The 19711-nt window shown below is 41.6% G+C and overlaps 1 protein-coding gene across 3 annotated transcripts in view; it reads left to right on the top strand.

Annotated features, from left to right (window-relative positions):
* Positions 1 to 17522, top strand: part of dars2 (aspartyl-tRNA synthetase 2, mitochondrial) — a 48295-nt gene extending 30773 nt beyond the window's left edge. For 2 of the 3 annotated variants that reach the window (XM_034219971.1, XM_034219959.1), the window contains exons 12-17: positions 90 to 152; positions 4774 to 4926; positions 5653 to 5871; positions 5974 to 6084; positions 6186 to 6261; positions 16954 to 17522. In XM_034219971.1, coding sequence (XP_034075862.1) covers positions 90 to 152; positions 4774 to 4926; positions 5653 to 5871; positions 5974 to 6084; positions 6186 to 6261; positions 16954 to 17144 — 813 coding nt within the window. In that variant the 3' untranslated portion in view covers positions 17145 to 17522. The remainder of the gene's footprint in view (positions 1 to 89; positions 153 to 4773; positions 4927 to 5652; positions 5872 to 5973; positions 6085 to 6185; positions 6262 to 16953) is intronic. The other variant, XM_034219965.1, reaches the window with a different exon arrangement.
* The last annotated feature ends 2189 nt before the right edge of the window (positions 17523 to 19711 follow it).

The raw sequence follows: 19711 nt of genomic DNA, 5'->3' as shown, positions 1-19711 counted from the left end.
AAATACATCCAAGCATACTGTGCATACATTGTGAGTTACAATGTGACCATGATTAAAAACAAAAATGTGTTTCTTGTGTTTGACTACAGAAACTATTTTCTGCTAAAGATTTGGAAGAACTGAAACGGACCGCTAGGACTCTGTTTGGACAGGTAGGTTTCTCTGATTTTTCTCTAAATTACTTTTTTATTATGATTTAAAGAATGAATAATAGATCAAGTAAATTATATCACAAAACGGAAGAAATGGGGATAAAATTAGAGGAAATAAAAAGTTAGTCACCTACATTGTTTCAAATGTACAAGGAATCTTTATGAAAAGTGTCTTTATGTGTAAGAGTATACAAAAGGAAAAGTTTTGCTTTGCACTGAAGAAGTCTATCCAGTTGTTGAGATATTTTAGTCTGGACCAAAGCGTGGCTAATATTGCCATTCTTAGAGCAAAACTGCTAAAGCGGCTAAAAACAATAGAACGTACGTAGTGGTATGTACGGAAGCCCCGAGATGACAGTGAGAAAAACACATTCTGGTGATCCATTGCCTTACCCCTAGATTCCACCGGGTCCGTCTGCGGCGTGTTACGGCTGCGCCGCGGTTTTGGTCCGGCCTCCTCCGGCGTCATACCCTACCGGGCGCGTTTCAGAAGCATTTCAGAAGCAGAGCGTCTTGCCTGCCGGCTTGCAGTTTTTGTTGATTTGGGCATATTTTCTGGACAGGCTACTTTGTACAGACAAAGTTAATAATAATAATAATATTCCAGTTATAAACGACATGAATCAAAGATGTGTTGCTGTATTTTAGTGGTAAAAAAATGCATTTATCATCATAATTATTCTATATATATAATTTACACAGTGCCTGTAAACCGGAGGAGAACGCTGGCATTTCTCCTACTTGAAAGACTACGGAGGGATAGGGTCTGAAAAATTTGTTTGTGTGCTTCGCTATATATGCTCTGAACGTTCCACTTCCTGCCTGCCCGACATTACCTTACCGCTGCGTCGCGTCGAAAAATAGACTTCAATCCTATTTTGAGCGGAGCCCAGCGGCGAGACGCTTCTGGGCCGTAACACGGCGCGTCTGGTGGAATAGCACCCATTGACTAGAGTGGCCGCGATCCTTGCGGACGCCGCGGCGCGGCCGTAACACGCCGCAGACGGACCCAGTGGAATCTAGGGGTAAGCCTGATCCAAACAGTTTGCTTCTCCTGTGTTTATAAACACAAGCCAAGATAATAGTTATTAGTTTATTTAAAAAATGATCTTTGAAACATATATTGATATGATTGAAACACATAAAAAATAAAGAAAGTCATGAACAGTTATGTACTTGGTAAATTTGTATAGGCCAAACCTTTTTTTTTTTTTTTGGCAAAGCCTTTTTTTGTGTTTCACAAATTAACATTTATGTTGAATGATTTAGAAATAGAATCAGGTTTTTTTTATCCTGAAAGAAGTAATTGGATCAGACCTAAAAAGGGATCTCCATATTAATTTTTTTGTTTGCCCCTCAGGGCTTCCATATTTATGCTAAAATAACAGCAAACCATGGGGACCAACCAATATTTCACCTCTCAAACCTCTGTAGAGTTTGAAAGGTATTATTGTTTCCAACCCCAGTGTTTCCACATTGTCTCTTTTCTTCTTAAAGGTAACCTATTATGCAAAAGTGTCAGAAAATACAACCCTCTCTCTTTTCCTTCTTACACACATCTCTAAAAACGGGGGCACAACAGAGTTGATCCAGATTTGCTGCGCTCATGACTAAAATGTGGGCTGGCTTTACATTGAACTCCTGGCAATATCCCACCCACGTCCCAACCTATTTAGACCCTCCAGAAAAACGCGGGCAAAAATCCTTGATTATGCGGGCTAAAATCCTTGATTATGGGATCAAACATGCAGGGTTTTATGTGATTTTATGCGGTGAAATTGCGGGAAGTTGCGAAATATGCGGAAAGTTGCGAAATATGCTAAATATGCGGAAAAAATAAATATTGGGCTGTCTTATTTATTTATTCTCTCTCACACACAACCTGCCATTAACGTTAAACCCCTTTACTATTCAATTAAACACATTCAATGTTTATTTATTGTAAAAGCAATTGGGCTATTTTAATCACACTCTCTCTCACTCTCTCTCACACACACACACACACACTTCTCCGCCTCATTCTGTTTTCATTTACTCGTTCGTTATCTGACCAGCTTCAATCTTGTAGGCTTCTCACCTCGTTTCTTGTAGCCCTCGAAAGGGTTTTGGAGGTTGATGCCTCGGTGAACGTGAGTTGTTTGGCTTTCTTGTCCGCAGCAGCAGAAAGCATTTTCGAATGTTTGAATGAATCAAAGTGGGTCGTCACCGTCGATTTTCTCTTATGCTCCAACACAGTTGCACAGGGTGCAGAATAGTTTCCCCCCACTTTCGTGCAAGACATCGGGGTACTGCTTTGCCCGGTCTTTAGCATAAATGTTCGTCGGTAAATGAGATGGATTACATTTTTTCATCTTGGTGTTTTCTCTCTCGTGTGAGCTCCACACGTTCACTCTACAGTGTTGTTTACCTTCTGTGATGCGCGAGCTGATGACGTCCCGTCATCATCATCACTTCACTTTTTTTCTCAACTTTGTGTGGAAAATTGCGGGGATTATGCGGCCTTTTGATAAATATGCGGCCTTTTAAAAATCTGCGCCATTTTGTTGATTATGCGGTAAATTCTGCGATCGCAGAATCGCGTTTTTTCTGGAGGGTCTACCTATTGTCCCCATATACAGTCGCTAGCTGAATCCCCTCCCTCAGCTGTGTGTCTATGTATTTAGCCGGATGTCTACGAGAGGGACTTAGAGTAAAGTTGATATATATATATAATATATACATACAATGGCACTATTCTAGCGGTAAACACTGAATAAAGAACATGCAGAGCTATGTGCTATACAAACTTGCCAACCAGAGGTCACGTTAACCGAATATTTTCCGTCAATGACGGATTTTTTCTAACAATGACGGAAAAATCTGAAAGCAGTCTGTCATTTTGACAGATTAGAACACAACTCGGAACAGCGCCAAAATGTCCACCAGCGGCCCACATTATATTACATCCTTAGTGGCCAGGTAGACTGAGGGCGATCTACTGTACTCTACTGTAACTATTATTTAGTAATTCACACCCCTTTCCAGTTGGTGGCGAGTGTGTGCATATTAAGTAGCTATTGTCTAGTCTAGTTTTTGACCTCGTTGATTACCTCGTTGTTTAACCGGCTTTAGTAATCGCAAAATGTCACGGCAGCTGATCGTCCGAAGCTTTTTTAATAAACCCAGTAGTTGTGATGGTGTGGATAAACGAGGTGAAAAGAGGGATTAATGCGGTGGAGGATGAAGGACAAGCCAGTAAGACTAAAACTGACAACGTTCAGCCAGCGGCAGAGTGGCAAGCAAGTGGCAAGGAGTTCAAGCGGGAGTACCGGGTTCAGTGGGAGCAAGAGTTTAAGTGGCTGAGGAGGGAAGATGGCAAAATGTTCTGTTGTAGAAAAGCTAAGATGAGTAACGGATTTGCCCGAGGGTGCACGACGATGCAGAAATCAGCGTTGAATGATCACAAAAGTAGCCATAGCCACATTGAAGCTTCAAGGGTGGTCAACCAGAGCGTGGCAATGGTAAAGCATGTGGAGAAATCGCATATGGCAAATACAAACACCCCGAGCCACCTACTGTATATCCCAACCTAATACATCTATTACAATCTGCTGGATGTCCAGACCTCAACAGTGCGCACACGTACACCCACCATGAGACAGTCAGACATCAGATGGAGGAGGCGATAGCAATGACCATAACCAGCACTATCGATGACCGCATCGCCAACAGTAAATACGTCGGGGTGATAGTAGATGAAACGACTAATATCACGGTTGAGAAAATGCTGATCACATACCTGGCACTTCAGCATAAAGGGGAGCCTGAAACCGTGTTTATTGGCAATTATGTAATACCCTCTGGCACTGCATCACAACAAAAATAAAAGCAACTGAAAGTCTGACAGGGTGTTCAGCATGGTGAGGAAGATAGTCACAGAAAACAGAACAAGAATGGACAACTCCACCCTCTTCACTCCTTTCCTGTAAAATACAGGTCCAGCCCACACATATGCTCCTTCAAGGATGGTGCTACAGGCTACAACTACAATAAGCATGTTAATGTTAACCGCCCGCTGTGGTTTTGAAATGCTCCCGATATCTGAGGTCTCAAGGTTGACAAGTATGGTGCTGTATCAGAAACAATGCGCTATGTGTTTTGGAAGTAATATGGTCTGTGTTTAAATTAGCAAGCATCACTAAATCTCAGAGCAAACGCTGTACTGGAAAGAGTATGTGTGAAAAAGAAGGATATAAAAAGGTACTCACCTTGTGGTAAACCCGTGTGAGAGAGAAAGCGTTTGAGCTCCATACTGTTTCACAAATAATGCTTGATGTGGTTTGAAACATAATATGGAGTTTAATCATGGCAGCGTTTAGCTGAGTTTCTGGGGCGTGGCCAGCAGCAGCTCCAAAGGGGCTTGGCCAGCAGCAGCTCGGTTACATTTAAAGTGCCAGACCCAGAATCAGCACTTTAGTAACATGGCTGAAATAGAGGGGTATGAGGCATGCTACAATGGGTGATCTGTTTGGTATTTTAAGCAAAACACTTCAGAGACATGTTTTGTATAGATATGGCCCTATAATATATTGTTCAAATATAGCATAATAGGTGATCTTTAATGTGTGTGTGTTTGTCCCAGGAGCTGAGCGTGGTGCTGGTCAGAGCAGACGGGACGCTGAAGTCTCCACTGAAGAAGCTGCTGTCTGCCTCGGCCACAGAGAAGCTGCTGCAGGGGAGCGGAGCCCAGCCAGGGGACCTGCTGCTGCTGGCAGCCGGGGCCCTGAACACTGTGGTACGACACTCCCTGACAGGGGCGGGAAGTAACTATGTACATTTACTCAAGTACTGTACTCAAGTACAATTATGAGGTACATTTTGGAAGCCACTATTGTACTTTTTACTCCACTACATTAATTTGACAGCTTTTAGTTACTAGTTGTTTTTTAGATTTAGATTATTAGCTAATTCAAAATCTAAATCAGTTATAAAAATCAATTAGGTGTGTGGTGCAGTGGATAGAGCGTTGGTGTTTGGATCAAGGGAGCACAGGTTCAAACCCCACTGCAGTCAGCATGTCGTTGTGTCCCTGGGCAAGACACTTCATCCTAAATTGCTCGTGTGGGGATTGCCCACAGTATTGAGTATGTAAGTCGCTTTGGATAAAAGCGTCTAACATGTAATGTAATGTAATTATAAAATAAACTATGAAATACGTATAATTATCGGTTAAGATATCCAGCAGCAGCCTATAAAGTAATTTAAAGTAGCTCTACATGTACCAGCACAAATCATAATCCAGTGATTTATTACCATTTTGTATTGCGACATTAAAAATAACGAGTACTGTTACTATTGGTACTTTAAGTTTATTTGAATGCTGACACTCTGGACTTTTACAAATTATTTTTGCAACTTCTACCACTGGATAACACTGACTATAAAGTGAGTACAGGTTTATTTCTCTTCCATCCTAAGCTTCATCTTTCCTCTGTCTTACTGCACCCCCTCTCTGTCTCAGCGCCCTCTGCTGGGTAAACTTCGTATGCAGTGTGCAGAGCTCCTGGAGTCTCGTGGCATGTCAGTCCGAGACCCCTCAGCATTCCACTTCCTGTGGGTTGTGGACTTCCCTCTCTTCTTGCCCAAAGAGGAGGATCCGGAGCAGCTGGAGTCAACCCATCATCCGTTTACTGCTCCGCTGCCAGAGGACATACACCTCCTCTACACAGAGCCACACAAGGTAGTCACTAAGGAACAAGGTTTAATCTTCATTTCTTTTTGTAATTAAGTAATATTCATATGTCATGTGAGGTGCATCAAGGCTTATGTGCTGTCCTCTCAGGTGCGCGGTCAGCACTATGACCTGGTGTTGAACGGCTGTGAGATCGGAGGAGGCTCCATCCGCATCCACAAGGCCTCAGAGCAGCTTCATGTCCTGAAAAGTATCCTCAAGGTCAGTCATTGTCCATATATCTTAACAGTGTTCGGACTACCTGTGGAAATGGGTTGAATGAACTCCTCATCATAACTGTTGTATGAATGTGTCTTCTGCAGGAGGACCCCAGTCTCCTCTCTCATCTGTTGGAGGCTCTGGACTCAGGAGCACCACCACATGGAGGCATTGCTTTGGGTGAGTTAACTCTGCGTTTGACAACATCAAGTTTTAGCAATAATTGAGGTTAAGGGTATAAATTAATTGTAGTGGCGGTTTATCCAAAGTTCATTGTTGTAAGGCCACTTCTACAAGATGAAGTTGAGCTCTGACTCCAAATAGCTGAAATGAAGACAATGTAGTCACAGGTGATTCATGAGGGTTTATTGAATCACAGCTTCCAACTCCGACTTAAAGACTCTTTCATCTGGAGATAGTAAATTAAACTCAAGAAACATTACACTATCAGGCGTGCGGACGTGTGCGGTCGTTTCACGCTTGCAGACTTCCATTGTTTCACTGTTGTAGCGCCATTTTTAACTCTTGGACCTGCCCATTAGAGTTTGCTTTACGGCATAAAACTAGGTCATAAACATTAATAAACGTACTCATTTGCATAGTCCAGAAATGTGGATATATACAAAACTATTAAAAAAAAAGTTATTAGTATAACTCATGATTATTCAAATAATGTATCTTTTAAATGAATGGCTCTTACATGAATCAACTATTTGAATTGAAGAAACGATAAAAACACCCCTCATTATTACATAACTATAATCATTATGCCTGCTGTACAGTATAACGATATGTGTAGAGGTAGTATGTGGATATCATTTTAGTTCATTATAGAAACTCATAACCCTTTTGTGATGTATTTGATAATGTCACTTTTCATGACAGCTGTGTTGTCATTACATGCCTCTCTTCTGCTAACTAGTTCAACAACTGCTAGTAAATGTAGCCAGTTAGCGCTTGTAAGCTGGAACAACAACAGCGCTAAAGATTTTGCTTATCAAGGCTGCACATGCAGTCCTTCTACTGTCCTTAGCCGGCGTACTAGCTAGACTGACTTGTGAGCTTATATTATTACCAAGCATCAAAGTGAAGACCAGTGTTAGCAGTTTAAGCTAGCTCCTGTTGGCTTGGGCCACCACAGAGACAGACAAATTGTGAGCAGCTAGATAGTTGAATAAAAATGACTAAAGCATTGTTGTTAATATAGCTATGAGCCATGGTTGGCTGAACTGAAGTAAAAGTACTTATACTATACTGTAGGGGTGTAACGGTTCACAGAAGTCACGGTTCGGTTCATACCTCGGTTTGGGGGTCACGGTTCGGTACGGGTTCGGTACAACAAGGAAAAGCAAAAAAAAGTCCCAAATGCATAATTTTTTGTTGCTGTTTATTTTTAACAGTAGTGCAAGTTTTGGTATGAAAATAAGGAACTCTAACATTTTGAATCATTAACTGTATTACACAGTTAAAAACAAACCACAAACAGTAACACACACACTCAGATGGCCATATTATTTATATTGGCTGATGTCAAACAAAAAGGTTAAATAAGCTGTACAACTAAAAAGAATGTCTTGAAAATATTAAAATAAATAATAAGAAAGTATTTCAATCACAATCAATAAAAGGCAATACAGAACTGTATAACATCTCCTGATGTGAAAATATAAAATAAATACAATGATAAATATAAAACAAAATAAAATCTGTACCTTTAGGAGCAATGTCTAACATGTGTAATTAACTTGTGAGTGTGTGAGGCCATTATGCCTAGATAAAGGTACTCAAGCTTTACTCTATTTTCAAGTTGTTCTTCAAAAAGATGAGTTTGTCTACGTTGTCAGCAGTGAGGGCAGATCTGTTGGCGGTAACTATGTCACCTGCCGTCGAGAAAACCCTCTCGCTGGGGACTGAGACTGACTCGGATGTGATTGAGCATGTTTGACGTGTTACCATTAGCATACCGCACCGCTGTCGAACAACGCCGACACACCGTCCTAGTCCGATCCACAACTCGCACCCCGTCATTGTTGTAGTCCACAGGGAACCCGAAATGTTCCCACACTTCTGATTTAAAAGAAGCAGGTGGGTTCTAGCTCCTGTGTGTTGTGTGAACTCGCCATAGCTACTAACTTTTCTTCTTCATGCATTGTGTTCGTTTTGTTGTGTTTTGTTCTTGTTCTTCATTTGTTATTTACGGGCGGCTGGCTTTTAGGCGCAATACCGCCCCCTGGATTATGTATAGTGTAATACTGCCCTGAGTGACAGACTTTTTTCCCACTCGTAAAAAAAGGCGTATTCGCCGTGTGACTGCATGTGCCGAACCGTGCAATATGGTCTAGCTGCGGTCGCGGACAGTACACGACGGTATACAACGGTACACGACACGCCCACCTGACACGACACTACGGTGGCTGAGAGGCATGGCAGAGGCATGGCAGATGAAAAGCGAATTGACGACACTACACGACACGCCCCCTACTACGCCGCCCACGGTGGCTGAGAGACCGTACATGGCATGTTATTGTAGCATTTTAAGCAACTATTAGGCAAATTAATTAATAACCTATCCGTTTGAGAACCCCTTGGAACATCTTATCCCATTTTGATGGTAGACATCTCATTTGAACAGTGAAAGCCAGAATGACAGCAGGGGTGAATTTCATTTTATAATTTTGCAATAAGTCAAAGATATGTTTACTGTAACAATGCTTGTCATGTAGGCATACTGGAGGTACCGTTCCAATGATGTATTAATAATAAGATATATATATAGCGCCTATATATATATATATATATATATATATATATATATATATATATATATAATAGCAAAATAAACACAATTACACTGCGCTAAACTGCCACATCGACAAACAAACGAGAACCTAAATAGTATGTAATTATATCTAAAACCACAATACGTTTAACAATTACCTGTACTCGGTGCACCATATTGTTTGTTGTCTGTTGTCTGTAAACCTCCATGTCTCCTTAAATATCCTTGCGTCAGCGTCTCACGTGTTGGGCGTGCTCTCTTCTGACCATATTTGGAAGTACAACTTTCGCGGCCGCAGCTAGACCCTTCTCAGCCACCGTAGTGTCGTGTCAGGTGGGCGTGTCGTGTACCATCGTGTACCATCGTGTACTGTCCGCGGCCGCAGCTAGACCCTTCTCGAACCGTGACGTCCGAACCGCGACGGTACGGGATGAATACGGATACCGTTACACCCCTACTATACTGTAAAAATTGTGAATAACAAACAAAAGTACTGCATTGAGAAAAGTTCTGGAACAGGAAAATGTACTTAAAGTATTAGGAGTGAAAGTACTTCAAATTATTAAATCCAAATAATAAATGCAGCAAATCTTCACTTTTGACAAAAAGACAACGTCAACCCACTTATTTTTCATCATATTACACAAGTTCCTCCTAAGTGTTGTGAATAAAAAAATCTGAACTAAATGTCTAAAATAAATTGAATAAAGTAAAAATCACCTTATTTCCCTTTAAATTGTAGTGAAGTTGAAGTATGAAGAGGCAAATAAAAAGAAAATACTCCAAAAATAAATGTTTACTTAAGTACAGTACTTGAGTAAATGTACTTTGTTACTTACCACCACTGAACACATCTAATTCTACTACACAAAATAGGGGTGCAACAACTAATCGACTTAATCGATTAAAATCGATGACCAAATTAGTTGCCAACTAATTCAGTCGTCGATTCGTTGGTGACGTCATCAAGTGTGTTTTACGCGCCGTTAAGCTCCAACGTTATCGGTCTTTTTTATCGGTACTGGAGACATTTAAAAAATATATGTCATGTATTATTGCTACATAAGCATTATATCGCAGTCTTAGTGTCGCCAACTCGTTTCTAAAATGCAAAAAGACAAACAAATGCGTCTATGATGTATTTTCGATCTTTCCAATCCAGAAGAGAGATCTTTCTGTGTGCGAGGGGGCGGGGCGGTTTACACACACGCGGCTGCTACATGCAGCAACACACTGCGGAGATGACGAAGAGAACGCGCTCCGAGGTGTGGTTAAACTTTACCCGTCTTGATGTTACCAAAGTGCAATAAGAGTTTAGCATGTAAGGGCGGTAACACGAGCAATTTGTCTAAACATTTATCAAAAGTGCTCCACATCCAGACGGAGGAATGCACCGGGTTCCACTGTCTTTCTAGCAGCTCTGTAGCCCCATCCACGAGTAACGTTTCCACGTCAGGTGTTATGTATGCTCGCAGCAACACACGGAGTTAACTACATGATACAAACATGGGTTAATGATTAGAGGAAACTGAGTTATTTAGTTTGTTAAAGTTTCAGCTATTCTGTTTACAGTTCTGTCATCACATTATTTAATACGATTTGTTAAAACATTGTTGTTTCTTTTGATGTGAAATATTATTTATTTAATTTAAATAAAAAGCAATGTTAGTTTTGTTCAAAATGTGTTTAGTTAATTTAATAATATATGTATTTTTGAATCAAGTATTCATCTTTATTGTCTTAATTGCTAGTTTCCACATGCCTAAAACAACCTCAAGCTACATCTAAAAGTTGATGGCTAAATAAGAGCGTTTGAGAAATTGTGCAAGGCATACAGTAATAGTCCGAATAGTCGATTAATCGTTTCATTAATCGATTATCAAATTAGTCGTTTATTGCAGCCCTAACACAAAATCATGGGAGCTAATCATTTCAAAATAAAATCGCCACTATCAGTAAAGTGCCACTTTCCGAACAGGAAATGCATACAAATACAAAATAAAATCGTACTGACACTTATTATATACATATGTATGTATATATATTAGGGGTGTAACGGTACACGTACCCGTACCGAAATTATTCGGTACGGGCCCTTCGGTTCGGTACAGGTGTGTACCGAAGTGTACCGAACGAATATAACGTTAAACGTAAAAAATTGAGAACGTGAACAACTTTTTGGAAGTAATCTCAGGTGCTGCGTCGCAGCATTCAGAGTAATTTGCTCACATTGGGTTCAACGCGTCATAGAGCGAGCAAGTCATTTAATTGGATGAGAGGCATACTATGAGAGCTGGTCAGAGGGATGCGTTCAAATGTAGTCAGTAATTTGAGGAACTGTCGAAAATTAATGCCGAACGCAGATAAAGTTGAGCTCGAAAATCCTCCAGCATCATTGAAGTCTCCGGTTTGAGAACATTTTGGTTTCGCAGTTACGTACAAGGATGAAGGACAAAGACAGGTGGACCGAACCAAAGCTGTTTGTCGGCATTGTTCAACTAAAATTGGTTACGCGGCTGGCAATACATCAAACTAGCACACTCTTGAAAAGGCATCACCCGAACGTGAATATCACCGGTACCAAAAGAAAAAAAGACTGAAGTGCAAACCCAACTCCCGCTAGCATGTAAGCCTCCACCACTCGCAGAGAGTTCAGACCGAGCCAAAGCTGTTACAAACACCAAATATCCTTATGTTGCCATGTTAGCAAAGCGCTACCTGGCTGTATCTGCTGCCTCTGTCCCTAGCGAGAGGGTGTTCTCCACAGCAGGAGACTTTGTTAGTGCCAGCAGATCTGCCCTTTCGGCAAGCAATGTGGACAAGTTAATTTTTCTTTAAAAAAACATGAAAATACAATGACAAGCAAGTCCTAATGTCAAGCTGGCTGCTTAGGAACTAGTACAGTAGGTTACAGTTCAAATACAGATTATTTCAGTGAATCGAAAAGCTGCACCTTAATGTTTATTTTATTTTATATTTTTTTTAGTGAAGATTCACAGTTTAATAAAAAATAAAAAACCCAAAACTAATAGTTTATGTTTTGTGAGTACTAGTAGCCTACAGTAAAGTTCAAATACAGATGATTTCAGTTCATCGAAATGCTGCACCTTAATGTTTATTTTATTATATTTTGTATTTGTTTGAGTGAATACATTATTCACAGAAATAATATATATATATGTTTTTATTTTGTGAAAAAAAATTCTGCTGTACCGAAAACGTACCGAACCGAACCGTGACCAAAAAACCGAGGTACGTACCGAACCGAAATGTTTGTGAACCGTTACACCCCTAATATATATATATATATATATATATGTGTATATGTATGTATATATATATGTGTATATATATATATGTATGTATATATATATATGTGTATATATATATATATATATACAGTGGGGCAAAAAAGTATTTAGTCAGCCACCAATTGTGCAAGTTCTCCCACTTAAAAAGATGAGAGAGGCCTGTAATTTTCATCCTAGGTACACTTCAACTATGAGAGACAGAATGGGGGGAAAGAATCCAGGAAATCACATTGTAGGATTTTTAATGAATGAATTGGTAAATTCCTCGGTAAAATAAGTATTTGGTCACCTACAAACAAACAAGATTTCTGGCTCTCACAGACCTGTAACTTCTTCTTTAAGAGCCTCCTCTGTCCTCCACTTGTTAACTGTATTAATGGCACCTGCTTGAACTCGTTATCAGTATAAAAGACACCTGTCCACAACCTCAAACAGTCACACTCCAAACTCCACTATGGCCAAGACCAAAGAGCTGTCAAAGGACACCAGAAACAAAATTGTAGACCTGCACCAGACTGGGAAGACTGAATCTGCAATAGGTAAGCAGCTTGGTGTGAAGAACTCAACTGTGGGAGCAATTATTAGAAAATGGAAGACATACAAGACCACTGATAATCTCCCTCGATCTGGGGCTCCACGCAAGATCTCACCCCGTGGGGTCAAAATGATCACAAGAACATCCATCCATCCATCCATCTTCTCCCGCTTATCCGTGGTCGGGTCGCGGGGGTAGCAGTTCCAGCAGAGAGCCCCAAACTTTCTTTTCCCTGGCGACATCAACCAGCTCTGACTGGGGGATCCCAAGGCGCTCCCAGGCCAGCGAAGAGATATAATCCCTCCACCTGGTCCTAGGTCTACCCCTTGGTCTCTTCCCAGCTGGACGTGCCTGGAACACCTCCCTAGGTAGGCGCCCAGGTGGCATCCTAACTAGGTGCCCGAACCACCTCAACTGGCTCCTTTCGACGCGAAGGAGGAGCGGCTCAACTCCGAGTCCCTCCCTGATGACCGAACTTCTCACCTTATCCCTAAGGGAGACACCAGCCACCCTGCGGAGAAAACCCATCTCGGCCGCTTGTATCCGCGATCTCGTTCTTTCGGTCATGACCCATCCTTCATGACCATAGGTGAGGGTAGGAACGAAAATGGCCCGGAAGACCGAGAGCTTTGCCTTCTGGCTCAGCTCCCTTTTCGTCACAACGGTGCGGTAAAGCGACTGCAGTACCGCTCCCGCTGCTCCGATTCTCCGGCCCATCTCACGCTCCATTGTTCCCTCACTCGAGAACAAGACCCAGAGATACTTGAACTCCTTCACTTGGGGTAAGGACTCATTCCCTACCTGGAGTGGACAGTCCATCGGTTTCCTGCTGAGAACCATGGCCTCAGATTTGGAGGTGCTGATCCTCATCCCAGCCGCTTCACACTCAAGAACAGTGAGCAAAAATCCCAGAACCACACGGGTATGGGCTCAGAACAGTCTCATAATACACACATGCGCACAGAAGGATTCACACTTGTATTTCATGATCCGCAAAAGGATTCAAACTTGTATTTCCGGATCCACACTTGTGTTTTTCAATGCACACACAAATGTGTTCCGTTTCATATACATGTAAATAAAATCCAAATACAGAAAAAAGTTTTACATATGTATCTTTGATCCTCACATATTTGTTTTCCGTTTAAAACCTCTGAACCTGCAAACACAACCCGCTTTCTGTGCACGGATCGCTGTGCATTCGTGTGTGGGTTTTTTGAGACTCCCCTGACGGTCAGCCGATTCGTACTTGTAATTGTTTCTATCTATAGCCAATCAGATGTCTCCTCAATTCTAAGCCAATCACATGAGCGCGCCCCCACGAGGGTAGATTTATTGCGTTCATGACGTAGCGCTCCATGTACGCATTTTGCGCAGTCCGGAGCTGACAGCTCCATGGAGCCTGCCTGCAGGCGCTAATCTCAGGACACCCTCCACTCTCAGTACAACGCCACTTTCCGAACAGGAAATGCACGCAAATACAAGCCTTTATATTATTAAGGTACAGCGCCACTTTCCAAACCATTGATGAATGCTTGTGTACACCGTTTTAAATGTATGTATGTATGGCGAATACAGCTGCTTTATTTATGTCTGTATGAAGTTGTTGTGAGTGTGGAGGGAGCAGCTACAGGTTAGCTTAGCCTAATCGATCAGTGCACTACGAAGCCAGTGCTACACAGTGACCTGTTAACGGGGGGAGCCCCGCCGGTCATTATCGGCCGATATTCACTCTTAATAGTTTGATCGGTGCTCTCTATAAAGGCCGATTAGGAGAGCTGGATCTGATCGATATGGACATAAACGCGAGTGAAGTATAACCGGACGCAAGAGAGAGATCAGATCAGCTGCTGAGTCTGATGGAGACACGCTGCTCTGCATGATCCCCTGAAGCGCCGCCCTCTGTTTAGCGAGCTGACCGGATTGCGCAAAATGCGTATATGAAGTAATCTTACCCTCGTGGGGGCGCGCTCATGTGATTGGCTTAGAATGAAGGAGACATCTGATTGGCTATAGATAGAAAAAATTACAAGTACGAATCGGCTGACCGTCAGGGGAGTCTCAAAAAACCCACACACGAATGCAAAGCGATCCGTGCACAGAAAGCTGTTTGTGTTTGCAGGTTAAGAGGATTTAAACGGGAAACTAATAAGTGAGGATCAAAAATACATATGTAAAACTTTTTTCTGTATTTGGATTTTATTTACATGTATATGAAACGGAACACATTTGTGTGTGCATTGAAAAACACAAGTGTGGATCCGGAAATACAAGTTTGAATCCTTCTGTGTGCATGTGTGTATTATGAGACTGTTCTGAGCCCATACACGGGGGGACCTAGTCAATGACTTGCAGAGAGCTGGGACCAAAGTAACAAAGGCTACCATCAGTAACACACTACGCCGCCAGGGACTCAAATCCTGCAGTGCCAGACGTGTCCTCCTGCTTAAGCCAGTACATGTCCAGGCCCGTCTGAAGTTTGCTAGAGAGCATTTAGATGATCCAGAAGAGGATTGGGAGAATGTCATATGTTCAGATGAAACCAAAATAGAACTTTTTGGTAAAAACTCAACTAGACGTGTTTGGAGGAGAAAGAATGCTGAGTTGCATCCAAAGAACACCATACCTACTGTGAAACATGGGGGTGGAAACATCATGCTTTGGGGCTGTTTTTCTGCAAAGGGACCAGGACGACTGATCCGTGTAAAGGAAAGAATGAATGGGGCCATGTATCGTGAGATTTTGAGTGACAACCTCCTTCCATCAGCAAGGGCATTGAAGATGAAACGTGGCTGGGTCTTTCAGCATGACAATGATCCCAAACACACCGCCCGGGCAACGAAGGAGTGGCTTCGTAAGAAGCATTTCAAGGTCCTGGAGTGGCCTAGCCAGTCTCCAGATCTCAACCCCATAGAAAATCTTTGGAGGGAGTTGAAAGTCCGTGTTGCCCAGCGACAGCCCCAAAACATCACTGCTCTAGAGGAGATCTGCATGGAGGAATGGGCCAAAATACCAGCAACAGTGTGTGAAAACCTTGTGAAGACTTACAGAAAACGTTTGACCTCTGTCATTGCCAACAAAGGGTATATAACAAAGTATTGAGATGAACTTTTGTTATTGACTAAATACTTATTTTCCACCATAATTTGAAAATAAATTCTTTAAAAATCAGACAATGTGATTTTCTGGATTTTCTTTTTTCTCATTTTGTCTCTCATAGTTGAAGTGTACCTAGGATGAAAATTACAGGCCTCTCTCATCTTTTTAAGTGGGATAACTTGCACAATTGGTGGCTGACTAAATACTTTTTTGCCCCACTGTATAGATATATATATTTATATATATAAATAACGACATCTTGTTCCAGTCGGGAACCTCCACCCCGCTGCGGGACTCTTGGTGGGACCCCTGAGTCAGACGGTGCGTCTTGGTCACGCTTCATATCGGCCGGCCCGGGAAGGAAGAGACACGCAGAGTGGGGGAAGTCCCCAACCCCAACGCAGCACACCCTCCCGGCCTTCAGAGTCGAACCCGCAGTTCGGAGGAACCGACCGCCAGAGCACCGGCACTAGGCCGGGCCGGTGGAGGCCCTCCGATGGTGGGTCGCGTTTGCCATTCAATCAGTGAGAGGAGAGGAGAAAAATGCAACAAAAATTGTCAAAATCTGTTAATATTATAATATATGGATGAGTGGGGGGGGGGAAACGGCTGGACACAGGCCGTGGGGGGACACCCGAGACCGGGCAGTTTCCCCGGTAGAAGGAACCGGGTGAAATAGCCAAAAAAAGAAAAATTAATAAAACCGGGGAAAAGTGAAAAAAATAGGCACTCGTGTGAAGCGGGCAAAGTCCCCTGTCAACTCCAGTTACATTCCTCCATGGTGTCATTTGAGCGAAAAATTGTTAAGTCAACTTTTACGAGAACCAGGCTGGGGGGGTCAAAAGGGCTTGACCAAGGCCGACCCAAAGTGCATGGTGAGCGGACTCATCACCTCCGTGATGAGTCTCCATTGTGATTTGAAAACTTCCATCAGACGAGTCCTTCGGGGGGCGGGGAAAAAAAACGTGTTCGTCAGAATCGTTACTTCCTCTACTGAGAGTGGAGTTGTCCTGACAGTGGAGCCTACACCAGAACTGTCCTGAGAGTGGAGGCCTGCAGGCAGACCCCTCTGCACAAAAATGCACAAATCATAAGCTAAAAGGTCAAATCTGTGAAACATTTATTAACTTGTCTCCATGCTTTTCTAGGTTTGGACCGACTGGTTTCCATTATGGTCGGGGCTCACAGCATCCGTGACGTCATTGCCTTCCCCAAGTCGTTTCGGGGTCACGACCTGATGAGCTGCGCCCCTGACTTTGTTTCTGAGGAGGAGCTGAAGTCTTACCACATCTCTGTTAATTGGCCAGCAGAGCAAGAAGGAGGGGAAGAGGGGAAGTGAGGAGGTACAGAAGGAAGAGATGAAGAGACATCAGAAGACGAAGACCCTGCTAGATCTTTGTAACCCACAAAACAGAAGAAAGACATGTGAGGACAACGAGACAGAGATCAGCAGACATCCAGCAGGAAGTGTTGAGAGTGAAGCCTGTAAAGAGCTCTACCTGCAGATGTGAGGAGGAACTGAGAAAATGAGGAGGAACAGAGAAAATACTTTGGCTCCACTCTCTACTGTTATTTTGAAAGAGAAAAAGGGATTGGATTGGCCACAGGATAAATTATGAAACATACTGAGTCAACTGAGAATAAAATGTATTGCCAAGTCCCACCGACTGCAACAATTTATTTGAATAATCCATAAACGTATCAACAGAAAAAAAAATGTTGTATTGCTTGAAAAGTTATTTTTTTGTGCAGAAAAGCCGAAAATCACTGTTTTTTGTTATTTTTACTGATATGGTTCTGGGAAAGAAAACAATTTGAGATATCAGCCAACTTTTATGAACTGGGATGGACCTTTTTTTCTAGGTTTTGATATTTTATAGACATAATGATCAATCGCATATCATAATAACTAACAGTTGAGGTTGGACCAGACTGACTTGTTGGTATACATATTGAACATTACATGTTACTTATTAGACACTTTTATGTGAAGTGTCTTGCCCGAGGACACTGCGACATTCTGACTGCAGTGGGTGTCAAGGTGGAATTGAACCGGTGCTCGACCGTTCTGAAGATGAGCGCACTATGCCACAGCCGCCCATAGTTTTTTTAAAGCGTCCCAAAAACATCCTCAGAATGTTGCAGGCAAAACGTTCCACCTTTGTAAGCATATCACATTAAAGGAACGTTTTATAAAAAACGTTGTCATCAAAGGCCTCAATAACATCCTGAATTTTTTTTCTGAATGTTGCTTTGAAAATGTTCCTCATTTGTTATCATGTAACATTGAGGGAACGTTTTATAAAGAACATCTTTAATGTGTTACCCCAACAACATTAAAGGAACGTTTTATAAAAAACCGTTCTGTCATCTCAGGCCTCAATAACATCCTCAAAACATCCTCTGAATTTTGCAGTTAAAATGTTATGTCTTAGTTAACCTTACAGGAATATTATTTGAAATAATAAACATCCTAAAAAGGTTATTTGAACATCAGATTAAAACGTTTCTTTAAAACATTATTAGAACCTGTAGGTAACGTTAGCCAAAGTTGTGAGAACGTTCCCCGCTAGCTGGGTCATCACTCCACCGCTCCCATGTTTTATTTTGTGTTGCCATAAGTTCGTCTCTCTCCGTTAGTGCGCTGGGCTAATGCTAATAATGCTGATGCGAGCAAAGAAAATGGCGGCTTCACAAAAACCTTTCAGAGTTTTACGGGGCGTGGTTTGCAATTCGCCCAGCCCATCAGAAATTGGAACCTTTTTCTCCCCAGGAAAGTCCCTGCTCTCTAGCAGGGACTAAAAAGGGGTGAAAAGGTTCGCAAAAAAAAGTTATAGTTCCAGATCTTTTTGGTGTGAATGCAAAATCCCAGGAACTATCGGAACTATTCCTGGGAAAAGTACTCCGGTGTGCCTATTAATGTAAAAAAAAAAAAAAGTGTAAATAGTTTTATGTACATAATTGTACATAAAACAGCACTTCAGCAGCTTCAGGCCGAACAAACGTAGCAGCAGCCCCAAAGAATCCAACTGAGTTCAATAGCTGGATCATTCCTGTTCTTCTGCAGATGAGTGAGATCTCATTGTTGTTGACTTTTATAACAATACATGTTAGTTTACAAGAAGTCATTGATACCCTAACATTTGATTCATACTAGCTGATAACAAATAAATCCTGGGATCTACAAAAGTGAATGTGTTTCATGCATCTGATTTGTATCCACTTCAGCTTTTTTACCTGTGTTTACCTTAGTTTATGTTGTTGCTGTTGCCATCATTTATACTGAATCAATTCAATATTTTGCCAGAAAGGTAAAACTTTAGGAATACAGAGCAGTTCTTATCATGTCATAACCATAGCCGTGGAGGCAGTGCTAACTAAAATATAATATTGGTGACAAAAAACACACAGAGCAATCAGTGCAATTGTTATATTCTAATTTCTCTGATATTATAGGCGTTAATTATCTATGTATTATATGTAAATAGTTGTATGTACATAATTGTGTTTATAATTGTACATAATTTAACTGTAACAATGGTGTTTTCAATTGAATGCACTTTATACAATAAAGTGGTCAGTGCTACAGTAACAGTGAGTCGTGAAATATGAATCATTAGATGCAATAATGGGGATTCATTTGTTTAGCTAAATATAGGGACCAGGGTAGAGTGCCACATTACTTGCATGAAAGGACACAGTACACAACGTTCACAAGACTTTGCCCAAAAGCAAACATTTAAGTTGCTTGAGTCAGACTCAGAAATATTAAACCACTTTTAAAATCAGACTCTCAACAGTCATAAGGAAATCCATAAAGATATGTCACTGAAGAAAATACACGTTTATTTGAATGAAAAAGCTTTATTTCAATGGAAACAATAAGTACATTAATGAATAAATATC

The sequence above is a fragment of the Gymnodraco acuticeps genome, unplaced genomic scaffold (genome assembly GCF_902827175.1).
Source record: "Gymnodraco acuticeps unplaced genomic scaffold, fGymAcu1.1, whole genome shotgun sequence".
In the NCBI taxonomy this organism is placed as follows: domain Eukaryota; kingdom Metazoa; phylum Chordata; class Actinopteri; order Perciformes; family Bathydraconidae; genus Gymnodraco; species Gymnodraco acuticeps.
The sequence above is the reverse complement of the archived record's forward strand: the minus strand, read 5'-3'. Positions and strand labels throughout refer to the sequence as shown.